The sequence below is a fragment of the Corvus hawaiiensis genome, chromosome 6 (assembly GCF_020740725.1).
Source record: "Corvus hawaiiensis isolate bCorHaw1 chromosome 6, bCorHaw1.pri.cur, whole genome shotgun sequence".
NCBI lineage: Eukaryota > Metazoa > Chordata > Aves > Passeriformes > Corvidae > Corvus > Corvus hawaiiensis.
The window spans coordinates 32,581,657-32,597,020 of NC_063218.1; the positions used below are offsets into that span (position 1 = coordinate 32,581,657).

The following is a 15,364-nucleotide window of genomic DNA, read 5'->3' on the forward strand; positions in this document are numbered from 1 at the left end:
CACAAGTTTTATTCTCAAGGCCCCAATTAAACCTCTTCCTTCTTAATAATGTTTTTCTTCTTGTCCTGCCTAAAATGGATCTCCTTGCAGCAACCTTTCTATTTTATGGAACATTGCTAACCAGGCCTGTCCAAACTGTCCTCTTTGCCAGATCAAAAAAAAAAAATTAAAATAAATATATAAATAAAATAAGAAGAGAAAGAACCAGGTTCTTCAGACTTTCCTCCTTGGCCGTATCTTCTTTATATCTTTCTTCATTCCCTTCCTCTGAACTTTCCCCCAGCTAGTCCCAGTCTTGCAAAAATAGAACTAGTTCTTCAGTGTAATGGCATCACTAATTGATACCTTCTCATCCATTAAGCTGACAGTTCTATAAAATTGCACCTTAATCAATCACATACCACTACAGGTTTTTCCTACATAGATGCTGTTTTATTATATTTGACCTTGAATCACACCCAAATGCATGCTGTTTCTTCCATTTGTTGAGACTGTGTTCTGTGCTCCACTCTCCTGCCAGTTTAGCACTGTCTGCAAATTTTAACACTGTATATTTTAATCCTTCATTGGAATTACTAATAGAAAACTGAACATGAGATACAGAATGAAGCCTTGCAGAATCCCATTTAACAACACCAGTTTGACACTGAACCATCACAGTAGAGAAACTCCTGAGAAGGGAAGCTCTTCACACCTCATTAGTAATTAAGTACAGCTCATAAACTGATGTACATTAAATAAGTTTTCTCTAGTTGCTTTTGAGAACATTCACATAAAATGTCAAAAGATTTATTGTCTCCAAGATCTAGTCTTCTATTTGCACAAGTTCTGTTACAGTGTTCTAAAGGAAATCAAATACATCTGCATTTGTTACTTTTGTTACTGTGCCTGTGAACTGCTTTTTGCAGTTGCTTAGATTGTAAAGAGTTAGCTCATACTAATTAAGAAAAATTTATTTGATGCTGACAGCATTAGATGTTCTCTTAGATCAATTTTATATGTGCATGGACCACAAGAATGAAGATATAATAAATACTAAATAAATGTGATGCCGTCTTGAAACTAACCACTCATGAGAAAGACTGCACTAAAATCCATCTGTTAACCTCCATTTTTTAACAATAAAATGTTTACTGCAACACTGCCCAAGCCAGGAAATGAACATTGAAACAGACCTGCCAATTTCAACTGCACTGAAGCAGCAGCATGCATCACATGCACACTCAGTGTATCATTGTATCAGTGTATCAAGTTAAAAGAATACTTTGTAAATTGCAAATTTAATAAACAAAAAGGACAAAAGAAAATCTCCTTAAACCATTTCCCCTCACTCCCCCCAAAAATGTGGTCAAGGACCATCAAAATAAAACCCAGCACCATATACACAATTTCAGAAAGTTGTTTCTATTTTAATATACTGTATCTCATAGAGAGAACAATTTTAAAATTCTGACAGTACATAAAATATGAATTCTGAGTAGACTAAAATGGGAGATAATATTGGACCAATGTCAATTGGACCTTTCACTTTAAGCATGATAATGCCACATTTTACTAAAAATGAGTAATTTCAAATGTGTTTTATTTATTTAACATAGCATAGATGAGCTAAAGCAGACTGAAACAATGGAAAATTATTCAATATGACAGATCTACAAAGAAATCTGCCATTTGGTAAACCAGCTGGTCTTAATTAGAGATTCATTTCTGAAGGGAGGACACAAAATCTTCAGTAATCCATCCAGTTAAATCAACATGCTCACTAGTTACAAAAAGACATAACAAGTGGAAGATCCTTTTCCCTCTTCACAAGGAATAAGAACACATTTTCTTACCGTTTCTAAATCAATTTCACGTTTGAGAGAGGCAGCACCTTGTTTCAAGAGTGGAGCTGGGAAGTTACTCAGAAAGCCACCTTCTCAAGAGCTGACAGAAATCACGAAGTTTTCCTCTCTAAGATTCTGATCCACATCTGGACCTACCTTGCAGGGCCTTCCCAGGCTTTGCAAGTAACACAGCTGATCACCCATGACTAAAACCAGAGAATTACAGGATCCCTGCAGCAGCGTAAGGCACGTAGTGTCCAGTCTTCTTGTGCCCCAAAGAACTGAGAACTTATTGTGCCACCACAACACTTACTTCTCCCACTTGCACAGGTCAGAAATAATATCCTCCTGTAGCTTCAAATAGAAGCTTAGGAACCATTAGATTAAAACATCCAAAACACAACATTTTAAGGTTAAGAGTGCTTTTATGTGAATGCAACTGACTAAGAAATATTGCTGCCAAAATATTATGCAATTTAATGCCAATTTCTACTTTACTGTAAAAAAAAAAAAAAAGAAAAAAAAAATATTTTTCTGAAAAGACTCCAGCATCTCAGCACACAGTAAGGAAAAGGAATGTGGTAAAACCATCACACTCCCTGCCTTATTACCTGACTTTCCAGCTTAGCAACTCAGACATCACAACTTCAGAAGATTTGCCCCCTGTTGCTGAAAGGCAGTAGGGTCTTGTCTCACACAAAATGCTTACTCTGGGCCAAGCATCCTATCACTGAGGTGGTGCACTCTTGTAATACAAGTCACTTTGCTGAACACAGAGAACACTAAGGAGTTGGGATTAAAAGGGGGCAACTCCCTGTCAGATAAGAGCTGGCCACACTGATAGAAGGAGGAGGCCCTCCCTGCTCCAGAAGTGGTGAATTATGAGATTGGCTCAGAGGTAACACTAAAATTCAGTTGCTGCAGGCTGGCACAGCTGCTGATGCTATGGCTGGATTGCTGGAAGTCAGTCCCATCCTAGCTGCTAAACATGAAACTTGTGGCAGGTGCACTAAGAGACCATACAGTGCTTAACATCAAAGCCCTCCAGTGCAGGAAGAGCACTACATTTGAACAATCTTTAGCAGAGTTCTGGGAAAAGCTTAGCTATTGTTTTACTTTAGAAGTCCTAGCCCATATTAGTGGACAAAAATAAAGTCACTGTGCTAGGCTAAGATGAAGAGCATATCCAAGTCAATAACACAGTGATCAGTGGCAAGACATATTGTAATGTCTCCCAAAAGAAAAAATTTTAATTGCAGGGTCGAATGACTTTGGAAAAAATCAGTCCAGGACAGAAATTTCCTCAGCTAATACACAGAGGTGCTGAATTTCCCCTGCATGCCTCTGCAGCTTATGAGGGAACACTGCTGTTTCACATCCAGGATCCAAACCTGTCCACAAACATCAGTGGAAAGCACTGACCAGCATTCTAGGTAACTGTACTAATCGACCTGCAACCTTTATCTCCTGAAACATGAGTGGTATGTATCTAAACACATTAACAAAATTACTATTTTCTATTTTTTAAATCCACCAGCAACCATGGGAGTTCTAATACAGATAAAACACTGGCTGGGTTCAATTGAAGCCATGCCATCATAAAAGTCAAAGTGAATCTAATCAACATGATGCTGGAATTGGGGAAGCAGCTGGTTCATCTACATTAGGACTCCCAGTGCTGCCAACACCAATCACTATTAGGTCATCATGGTAATCTCTTTGCCAATCCAGGGAGAACCATGATTTCGATGTTGCAACATTGCTAACAGAAGCAAGACAATCTGAATGAAGTAGTCAAAGCCTTTTTTTTAATGAAAATTCTTTTTAAAGGCACAGTGTTGATCTCATACAATGGTGAGTTAGAGAATGCATTTTAATATCTCCATAGGAAATTGCCTATGTAGTTGTGGTACACAATGGTATGTCTGTGCTACTTTTAACCTGCTAAAGCATTTTATAATGGGTCGAAGCGCAACTATCAACTTCTCTTAATGACAAATACATATCCAGTGAAGCACAGATATCCATAATGTAAGATGTGCTCTGTTATCATGTCTTCACTGCGAGTACCACAGGCTGGACAGGACACATGCTCATTTCAACTTCTGATCATAGAATCTTTAAGGCTGGAAAAGATCTCTAAGATCGTCCGAGTCCAACCATTAAAACAACTGTGCCAAAAACGCTCAACAATTCTTCATCTCTATTTGCAAACATAATTTTTTCAGATGCATTTTTCAAACAAGACTTTTATCTTTTCAGCGTAAAATTATACACGTGCTTCGGCAAGAAAAGCCCTGTGTATGCTGCAGCAGAGTGCATGGGCAGAGCTGTCCCAGAACAGGAACACGGCACAGGGAGCCGGCAGCTGCGGAGCCGTCCCTGGCGGCAACGCCGGCAGCCCCAGCCCACCCCGCAGGCAGGGGCACAGCTGCCAGCTTGGCTCCACCTCGGGAAGGGGAGGAGCAGGGCAGGGCAGGGGAGGGGAGGGGAGGGTTGTGCCCCCTGCCCAAGGGCCGCCCTGGGGCCCCGCTACGCTCAGCTCCGCCTCCCCCGGCTACCGCGAGGGGCGGGCTCTCCTCCTGCTTACCCGCCGGTGCTGCTGGGCGCTGGGCGGCGGCGCTGCCCCGCGACCTCGAGGGTCTCGCCTGCCCCGTCCCCCGCCTCCTCGGTGCCCGTAGGCGCCGCCTCTTCCCCGGCCCCCGCCTCCTCCGCGGCCGTGGCCGTCCCCGCCGCTCCCTTCCGTCGCAGCATCGGGCACGCCGCCGGGCCGCCGCCGGCCGTGCCGGGCCCCTTCCCTGCGGGGCCGGCTGCCGCCCCGCTCCGCCTGCATGGCCGGGCTCCCCTCCCGCGGGCCGCCGGGGCCGCGCCGGTCCCGCCCACTGCCGGAAAGGGCCGCTCGCCGGGGCCGCGGGAAATGGCGGCGGCGCGGCCTCGGCAGCGCCCCCTGGCGGCGGCTGGTGCGCGGGCGCGAGTGGCGGCGGGGCCCGCGGGCAGCCCCGAGCCGGGCCCGGCCCGGCCTCCTGCGGGTGCCGGCGAGCGAGGAGGGAACATCGCTCTACACCTGTACGAATAAACACAGAAACGCCATGTAGTTAGTGTTTAGAAAATAGAACTCTTAGCTAAAGCCAGATGAATTATGGAATTGTTTGGTTTGGAAAAGACCTTGGATATCACTGAGTCCAGCTGTTAACCCAGCACTGCCACTTCCACCACTAAACCATGTTCATAAGCCCCACATCTACACATGTTTTAAATACCTCCGGGGAAGGTGATTCCGTCGCTTCCCTGGGCAGCCTGTTCCAATGCCTGACCACCCACTTGGTGAAGAAATTGACTAATACCCAATGTAAACTTCCTCTGGTGCAGTTTGAGGCCATTTACTCTTGTCACTTGCTACCAGGGAGAAGAGAATAATCCCCATCTCACTACAGCTTCCTTTCAGGCTGTTGTAGAGAGTGATAAGGTGTTCCCTGAGCCTCCTTTTCTCCAGACTAACCAAATGCATCTCCCTCAGCTGCTCCTCACAGGACTTGTGCTGCAGACCCTTCCCCAGCTCTGTTGCCCTTCTCTGGACCTGCTCCAGCAGCTCAATGTCCTTGCAGCAAGGGGCCCAGAGCTGCACACAGGACTCGAGGTGTGGCCTCGCCAGTGCCGAGTACAGGGCAGGGGATGATCACTGCCACACTATTGCTGATACAGGCCAGGATGCTGTTGGCCTTTTTGTACACCTGGGCATACACTGGATTATGTTCAGATGCTGTCAACCAGCACCTCCAGCACCTTTTTCACTAGGCAGCTTTCCAGCCACTCTTGCCTCTACCTGTAGAGCTGCATGGGATTGTTGTGACCCAAGTGCAGGACCTTTGCTTTCTGTAGCAAATGAGGGAAAAAGCAACTGACAGGGTGTTACACAGATGCCTGCGCTACATGAACCTTGTGAGTTGACTCCACAGCCTCTTGAGAAGCGTCCCTCTCTCAGGACACAGAGCAGAGACACAGGAACAGCTTCGTGCCATAGTGCTAGGCTGGTTTGTCCTACTCTTCTTAAACTAAGCAGCCACTCATTCTATTCTGTTCTTGAGAAAGGTCCCCAGTTTCCTAACACTAGCTAGCCCTATCCCTCTTGAGCACACAGGCTGTCATTTGACAACATATTAAAACATTGATCTGGTTTTGAGGGGGTTTTAAACCCAGTAGTGCTTCCAGCAAAATGTGACCAAAACTCCCATTTTGTGAAATCATGGGCTGTACTGTAGCTGCACAACTACCTGTGTTGTGGGCTGCTGAGCTCCGGGGCAGAGTGTGCAGCAAACCAGTAAATTAGTTAGCACACAACCAAATAAATAAAGTGACAGGGACTGCCATTGGCAAGCATGTTGCAAAGATATACAGGCAATTCTCATGCAGCCACCACAGGTCTGACAGACCCAGAATGAGGTAGAGCTAATAAAACCTGGTGAACCCAAGCTGTGCCTGCATCTGTGGTGCAATTAATCTGTGACACAAGCAATCTGCCTGCAGATAACTGTAAGCTGACTTTATGTACAAATTTAACAACTCACATAATTAATACTTAGGGATAGATTGAAAAAAATATCATTACTACTTGGCAACACATAAAAAACACCGTTACAGCTCACAAGCGTGAACATTGTGCATTAATAATTATGAGACATAGCAAAGTCATGATACTGTACATATGCATTTTGATTTTCTAATTCAATTTTGATCTCCCTATTATTATCGTCTCTTATGATAGACAATTAACATAAATTATGTTACCATAGCACACAGAAGTCCCACTCACATGCTCTATTGCCTTGAGTGATACACAAACAGATGACAAAAGGTAACACCACAAACTGTTAACACAGACCTATGAAACAAAAGATGTTAGAGTATGAAGAGATGATGAGAATGGTCAACATGCCAAGAAGAGATCTTTGCATACTAGTAGGTCAGCTATTGTCAGCTTTATAGGCATCACAGTTAAACAGCCCATTAGGGAGGGAAAGCTTTGCATTATGATAAAAACAGTGCTTTTTATTAAGAAATTATTAAGAAATTTATTAAGGAATTATGTAGTTTCCATAACATATTATCAGTATTTCTCCAACCCATGTCAGTTTAAACCAAGAACAACTGTGTCACAACAACAATTTCTGCTTCTCCTGTTGCTCTGAAGTCTGCAATCCACATGGAGTAGTTTGAGCAGTCTTTCTTCCCAATTCCTAATGTTAAGGGGTATCAGTGACCTAAGAGGGGGACACACTTGCTATCTATGGCAAAGACAAAGCATTATGGGCCACAGCATCTATACAATTTCTTCTGAGATGAGTGCCATCTTCTGGCAAAAAAAAAGGCAGAAAGTTGAAACAATCTATAATTGTTCTACATGGCTGCTCAAACCCAGGTGTTAGGCAAAGGTGGTTTGTAAAGATTCATTCATGTGCCTGATATTCATAGCTGGTGCCTCTTTAAGACCATCTGTAGCCTTAGCTGATATCTTGCAAAAGTCCAAGGTCAGCTGCTCTGCTGGTAAGACCTACTGAAGAAAGCTAGAAATGAGGGCCTCCCTCATCTTTTCCTTGGGAACTGCTTTTAAGCTGAGATTGTACCGCTGGCCCTTGCCTGTGCTACATCGCAGCCAGGCAGCAGCTACATCTACACCTGGCCTTCTATCTCCTCAATCCTGACTCAGATCCTGACTCAGACGTGCTGGCTGGGCTTCCTGGCTTGGTCTCAGACCTGCCTCATCACTACAGACTTGCTGTTCAATCACTGGACTATCACTGTCTCTGGCCTTCTCATGAACCAAACGTGCTTCTCCACATCCTGCTGCTTCTTGGTCAGGTCTCAGCTCCCGCCTGCCTTGGCACTGTTCTCACCTTCCCTTGCAGAGCAAACAGCCCTAACTGTCTCCTGACACCGCCACACGAAACCTGCCACCACACCCTGTGCTTGAAAATTTAGTCACATGGAGCTTTTAATGTGCAGAACAACTTTGCTGACTGTCCATGGAAAAAAAAAGCATAAGCCACATGAGGTAGCAGAACCACAGATTCCTCTCTCACGGCTCAGCTGCCTGCCACAGCCATGCAGCTGCTCCACACACCTTTGTTTCACATGAAATGAATTCCTACCCTTCAAGTTTTTGTAAAGATTTGTGAAGCCAGTGTGCCAGCCATCAAGACAGCTATGACTTGGGGGAGGTCTTTGCAGAATGCAGAACCAGGATGAAATGTCATTCTTTGCATAGGACTAACTAGAACTGCTATGGCACTTCAGCTGTTCCTCGCTGCTAGTCTGGCTCTGGAGGTTGGAGAGAGAGCCAAGCGTACCGATAGTCAGCATGCGTGTACTATGATTATTGCTAGTCTGCAAGATCTATACATGAACTAGAATCCTGTTGAATTAGGCTCAGTATCTGCTGTGTATAAGCAGAGTACAGATGCACAAATATTTAAATATAAAATGGGAGATGACAGACACACACAGATGGAGGAGAACCATATTGAGAAGTATGATAGGCAGAAGTCTCAGTACGTCAGGAAACTTACCATTATCCAGTTTCATCACATCAAGAGATCACCATAAATCAGGGTTTGAAGTAGAAACATGATACACTTCTGTAGATATTTAGGAGACCTGGGAAAAAAGTGAAGGAAACAATAAAAACAACTAAGAATCATAGAATTGTAGAATCATCAAGCTTGGAACCTGTAAAATCATCAAGTCCAACCATCAACACAGAACTACCACTGTAACCCCTAAACCAGACACCTCTTAAACACCTCCAGTGCTGGTGACCTCCCTGGACAAAGAGGACAATGAAAGGAAGTTACATACTTTTCTGAAAGTTCAACTAGTGGCTATAAAAAATTGTATTCAGCTGGTGAGAGACAGGACACAAGTACTTGGTACAAAAGACAGATGTGGGAAAGAGATAGGCTGTAAAAGCTTGCAGTTAATGAAAGACACTTGCCAAGACCAAAGAAAACAATGTTCTGAGAGTTAGGATGAAAGATGAAAACAGAGAAGTGGTGTGGATGGATAGAGAGGACCATATAATAGAGATCTGATGCAGAGAGAATCTTAAAGACTTAGAAATGGACTTTAATAGGTAATTCATGTGATAATTTTAGCTGAACCTATGTCTGCTTTGAAAAAAGAGATCCTACCAGTTTTACACTGGCTATATGCCCAATAGAAAAATCTGTTAATAATTTCTTTCATTTCTGACTTTAAAAACTGAGTACTATTTGGCTATTTCAAAATTACACAGTTTTGCAAGACTAAGCATTGAATAACTGATTAGCGTCACCTAATGTGATGGAATTACTCAAAACCCAGCAGGTGTCTTTGAAAGAAAGTTTGCCTAATACAGGTACAATTCGCTGGCACAAGAAACAGCAGTGAGGAATGTAGAAAGCAATGGATGTCAGCAGCATGTATGCATTAATAGAGTGGTCCTGTTTTCACCTTTTGCTGTTTATGCAAGTATTAAATTGGTATTTAAAATTGGTTATTAAATTTGCATTTTTTACCACTGTGGTTATCTTCTGCTTCTTTCTCTTCAGTTTACTCCTCTGTATCCTCAATCCTACCATCCATTCATCCAAACTACCCAGACTGTACTTCCACACCTGACCCCATCAGTCTCCTCTGTTCCTAAGATCTCTGAATAGAGAAGAGTCTTTCCTGCCTAACTTATTTTTCCATGAACATCTTCTTGGCCTCGCCTGCTTCATTTGCTCAAAGATTCCCCCTCCGTTGCCTCAAACACTTCTAACACCTAATTGTTTCTTGTCACCATGCCAGTGTGGTTCCTGACTCTCCATGCATCCCCAGTTTTCTCTTACTCTCTTTCTGGTTTTGGTGACTTTTACAAATTTTTCGAAGATAATTGCTGAAACCTTGACATGCCTTTTAAATACTACTGTAGGAAACAGCACAGTGACTCACTGTCTTATTGCACTGCAAAACTTTAAATGTCTGTCTTTGAGAATATGTCGAGTGTTCCTAAGGTATTCAAAATGTAAGAGCTGCTGTGGTTGATTGTCTTATGAAATAATAGTTAGATTGCATTTTGAAATGTCCTAGGATGTACATTTGTATGTTTTAGTTATGTTCACAATGGTAGAAATAACAATCAAAATGCAAAAAGAGAACACAAATAATGTGATAGGTTGTTTTACAGGTGTTTTCATGGTAACTAATGGAAGTCTGTGCTATTTAATGAGCTACTTAAATTTTCTGATTTTTTTCCTTATAGCTATCTCCAAAAGGATGCTTCTGAGCACAGAAAGCAGTATGCAACAGTGCTAAAGTCCCAATGACAATACACCGAGGACAAGAATGGAAGTCAATTTATTGAGCAATTCTACTGTTGTAAACAGTTCATCCATCAACCATAAGCAGTTAGAAGGGCATAGCCTCTGGGAAGTCATTACTATTGCCACTGTAACTGCAATTGTAAGCTTAATAACCATAGTGGGAAATATTCTTGTAATGATATCCTTTAAGGTCAACAGTCAGCTCAAAACTGTCAACAATTATTACTTGCTCAGCCTTGCCTGTGCAGATCTCATCATTGGGATATTTTCTATGAACCTTTATACATCCTATATACTCATAGGCCATTGGACTCTTGGAAGCCTTGCCTGTGACCTGTGGCTAGCACTGGACTATGTAGCTAGCAATGCCTCAGTAATGAACCTCCTAGTCATCAGTTTTGACAGATATTTTTCCATCACAAGGCCTTTAACTTACAGGGCCAAACGCACACCCAAAAGAGCTGGCATCATGATTGGTATGGCTTGGCTAATTTCCTTCATGTTGTGGGCACCCGTAATCTTGTGCTGGCAGTATTTTGTGGGTGAACGAACAGTACCACCTGAAGAGTGCCAGATACAGTTTCTATATGAACCCATTATCACCTTTGGTACTGCAATTGCTGCTTTTTACATTCCAGTGTCTGTGATGACCATTCTGTACTGCCGCATTTATAAAGAGACAGAAAAACGCACCAAGGACCTCGCTGAACTGCAGGGCTCAGAGTCTGTGGCAGAGTTTGAGACAATAAAGCCTCAGAAAACTCTCCTGAAGTCTTGCTTCAGTTGCAAGCAACAAAACTTAGTCAAAAGAGAGAGGTGTCAGGCTTCTTGGTCTTCATCTAGTCGAAGTACATCAGCTACAGTGAAGGCCTCTCAGGCAGCAAGTACTTGTATGGACTGGGCTAAGGCTGACCAGTTAACCACCTGCAGCAGCTACGCATCGTCAGAAGACGAGGATAAACTTGCCACTGACTCGGTTTTCCAAGTAACTTACAAAAGCCCATCTAAAAGTAAGGCAGAAGAGTATAATGAGACTACAGATGTCGTTGTCAAAGACCAACCTGAAGAAAATGATTTTGAGAACCAGAAATACTTTTTGTCACCTGCCAAAGAACACGTACAGAAAAATAAAAAATGTGTGGCCTACAAATTCCGTTTGGTGGTTAAGGCTGATGGCACCCAGGAAGCCAACAATGGTTGCCGAAAAGTAAAAATAAGTCCTTGTTCTGCTGCTCTGTCAAAGGACCCTTCCATCAAAAGCATGGATCCAAATATAAATAACCAAATCACCAAAAGGAAACGGATGGTTCTTATAAAGGAGCGCAAAGCGGCACAGACTTTAAGTGCCATTCTTTTGGCTTTTATCATCACATGGACTCCCTATAATATCATGGTCTTGATCTCCACATTTTGCTCTGACTGCATTCCCGTGACACTATGGCACCTTGGATATTGGCTATGCTATGTGAACAGCACTGTTAACCCCATTTGTTACGCCCTCTGTAATAAAACTTTCAGGAAGACTTTTAAGATGCTGCTTTTCTGCCAGTGGAAAAAGAAAAAAGTGGAAGAGAAACTATACTGGCAGGGCAATACAAGACTGCCATAATTGTTCTTGTATAAGGAATAAGGGGAAATATAGATATTGATGTAACCTAGCAAATTCTGTCTTTTCAAAGCTGTTGCTGTTGTGTCTAGTGGTTAAAAAAAGATACTGAAAAGTTAAATTTTGCATGAAAGTAGTGTGCTTGGGATAAAAAGTCAGTGGCTGCTATGAGCAACACAGGTTGTTTTTGACTATGCAGTAGAATTGCATTACAGTTACTGTGTTTGGTGTCTTATGTCCTTTCTTTCAGCCTGAGAATAGGTAGAATAAATTATAAACTACGAGAAATTAGACTGGGATGGTCATCCAGTCATCAGGTTAGGTCATCCAGTCTGTCTCCCTGTAGAGCAGAACTGTTTCTTCCTATAGTTCTTTGCTAGTGTATTGTTTATTTAGTTTTCAATGTACCAAGCAATGCAGCCTGTGCTACTTCTGTTTTGAGACTTTACCATTGGCTGTTGAGATGAAACAAGGACTATCCAAAGGGTAAATGCTGTCGTTCCCAATACTAAAAGGTTAGGGAGATTCATAATACTCCAAATGAATGCACATATTATGGCAGATTATAATACTGAGAAAATTTCCACTTTAAGGATGACTCTTGTAGAGGCATAGGAAGGGCTGGTAGTGGAAGAAATAGATAATGTATTTTGTACATGAAGAAGCAAGTCCCAATCTCAGTTCCATCATGCAAGTCACGGTCATTTGTAAAAATGGTGATGGATAGAAGATGGGTCTGAATTTCTCCAGTTCCCAGTACCTCTGAAGGAAATTTAAAAATTTTATTCAGCAGTGACAATTGTACAAATCAGAACTGACTGCAAAGCATAATGGACAGTCTATCTACAACACAAGGAAAGTATTTTTTGAGATCTCTTCTGTTGTGCTACACCTTGCTCCAAAAGTTTCCATTTCATTTACCTATATATAAACAGTGAGAGAACTGGCATCCTTTAAAGAGGAAAGATTTTTTAAGCAACTTTTTCAAGTTTCTATAAAGCTATTAAGAACATTTTGTATTCTTTGTCTTTAAATAGCTTTACAAATACTAGTCAACATCAGGTGCTTGGAAACATGAGTTATCTTCAGGCACTCTCTTTCGGTCCAGCAAAACCACATCTGCTACAGATGGGGCTGGAGTCAACCCCTCTGGTGGCTGTGGCTTCTGGGACTGGGTTGTAGTGGCCTAGTTACAAGCTGAGACTGACCTCTAGCTGAGATTTGAGGGGGCTTTTGGTGCCAGAGCTGAACTGCCTGTGCCGGCCTGGTGTCTGTGTTAGGTTGGCAGGAGTCCTGCAGCACTGACCGAGTGGGTGGGTAAGCAAGGGGCTGCCTTCAGCAGAAGGCCTTTGGAACGGACCTGGTGACCTGGCTCCTTGTGCTGGGAACAAACAAGAAGCCTCAGAAAAGGTCATGAGAAAAAGTTAATGGCAATGGGAGTCATGAGGCATGGAAATCCTAAAGAAATCAAATTGTTATGAAGAAAGGAGAAAGATCTTCATGTACACAAAGTTCAAATTCAGTTCTAGCCTTTCTATCAAAATTCTGAGTGAGATACTCTGAAATATTATTTTGGGACAATCTTCATATTATATCTACTATACACTTTAGTGGGACATTGCAGTGGTGACATTACCCAGTTGCACATTTCAGGGATTGAATAAGTCATCATGAATGTACCATTGCTCTCAGTGAAATTGTATAATTTATTAAATTATCATGCCATCAGAATGTTTCCCTACAGATAGATAAATCCTCCACGTCAACAATCACAGTACAACTAATTAACATTTTTTTAGCCCCAGTGTCCACAGGGGAAAGTTTTGTCAGTGAAAGGTTAGCAGTGTACTAATGTAAAAATATGTTCTCTAACTTCACATGACTGATTTTGTAATGCACTATACTGTGCCTATTATTTTTTTTGTGCATTAGCATATGATTACTTATGAAAGGAAAGCAGAGGTCTTTACAAAAACTCTTTCATCAGTTTTGCTCTGTCACTATCCAGAGCTTTTCCTGCATACAGTAATATGTACAAATTGGTTATTAGAGTGAGTTTATTTTATATTACATTAGATCAGACATTCAATAAACTATGTTTGATTTTTAGTAAATGAATATGTCTCTCTGGGGGCACAAGCTGTACTTAAAGGCAAAATTTATGAGGTAGTAACAGTTCCTGCTAGCTACACTGTTATTGCTGAAGTGAAGCATTGGCTCCTATTGAAATTAAATGGGGTATTTTTTGTTGGTTTTGGTGTCTGTTGATCAAGAATGTTCTGTAAATGTTTATGGACTCTCTGCTCAGTAAATGTACTAGAATACACAGTGATGGATGCAATAATGTTGGTTCAATGTAATAGTGAAATATGTGCTCAAATTATGCTGCTAGCACCTACCATGTGAGAGATTACATGGCCACAGATAAGTACATTGTAAATACCAAGAATTATATAAAGAGGTGTGTGTTGCTTTATTGTTATGTAGGATGTTTATTCTTAAAAATAATCAAAACCACAAAAAGACAAATGTGGTCCTCATCAGAGTATCAGTTAGTACTTGATTATATTTTGTACCTTTAAAAGGTGTTGTGGGACTTCTGCAGTGTAGGAAAATCTTGTTACCTGTATTTCTGTCCTTTTAATGAAATTTTTACTGACCTGTAATTAATTATCATAATGGACTAATGAAATGTTTTTTGTAAAATTACATTTTAGTTATACATCATTTTGTACACATACATATATACGTATGTATGTATTATCAATATAGATGCATAAATACACATCCCTAACTAAGCTTTCCAGAGACCCAGCACCTTTTATATTTTCAAGTATTGAATTTTCCCATAAACTGGGGTATGATTTTTGTCTCTCCCTTTTCTTAAATGCCAGCCTCCCTACATATTCCAGATTCCCATAATTGATCAACTAACATCAATTTTTTGCAAATATAATTTATGTTTGTAGATAAATACTTGGAAGAGTTCCCAGAATTTTTAAGCAGATGTAGAACACCTGGATACAGTTGTGCGCTTTCTGTGACTACTCAGAGTGAAGAGCTTTGCAAAGGACAGCTCCTGTAATGCTCCTGCAGCTGCTGGGCAGTCAGTGGCTTCTCTGTTTTGAGACACAGGTTAACCTTGACTCTAAAAAGGGATACTGTGTCTTTTCACTTGAGTACTTGGGTTTACCCCTAGCAAGCCAGTAAGAGGCCACTCTGTTTCTTATGTGGTCGCCCCAAATCTCCACTGCTGCCTTTTGAACCCTGTCAGAAATGTTCTGCCACATATATTTGACAGTTGAGAGTCAGAAAACCCTAAACTTTAACCATTTAAATAAGCTTCTGGTTTATGATTTTATTAATAGTGATCCTATAAGTAGTTAAAACAATTAAAAATGGATAACATCACGTTGTAAAACAGGATAATCTATGACTATTAGTGATTTCAGAAAGGGATGATGTTACAATTGTTTTTCCATTTTGGTAAACTTATTTTTTCAGGGTTAAGGAACTTCGGTCTTTGTTACACTCAGTAAAAGTGCTGCCTTTTACTCAGTATTTTTGCCATTAGTCAATAAATGTCACTAATT

General features: G+C 41.6%; 2 protein-coding genes across 3 annotated transcripts in view; one reads left to right on the forward strand and one right to left on the reverse strand.

Moving 5' to 3' along the window:
• The window catches only part of AVEN (apoptosis and caspase activation inhibitor), a 90,342-nt gene extending 85,658 nt beyond the window's left edge, over window positions 1-4,684 (reverse strand). The window contains exon 1 of the mRNA XM_048306967.1: window positions 4,417-4,684. Within this exon, the coding sequence (XP_048162924.1) occupies window positions 4,417-4,659 (243 nt within the window). The 5' untranslated portion in view covers window positions 4,660-4,684. The remainder of the gene's footprint in view (window positions 1-4,416) is intronic.
• The window catches only part of CHRM5 (cholinergic receptor muscarinic 5), a 49,759-nt gene extending 34,694 nt beyond the window's left edge, over window positions 1-15,065 (forward strand). For both annotated transcript variants that reach the window (XM_048306963.1, XM_048306966.1), the window contains exon 3: window positions 10,105-15,065. In XM_048306963.1, the coding sequence (XP_048162920.1) occupies window positions 10,188-11,774 (1,587 nt within the window). In that variant the 5' untranslated portion in view covers window positions 10,105-10,187 and the 3' untranslated portion in view covers window positions 11,775-15,065. The remainder of the gene's footprint in view (window positions 1-10,104) is intronic.
• Window positions 15,066-15,364: the final 299 nt, after the last annotated feature.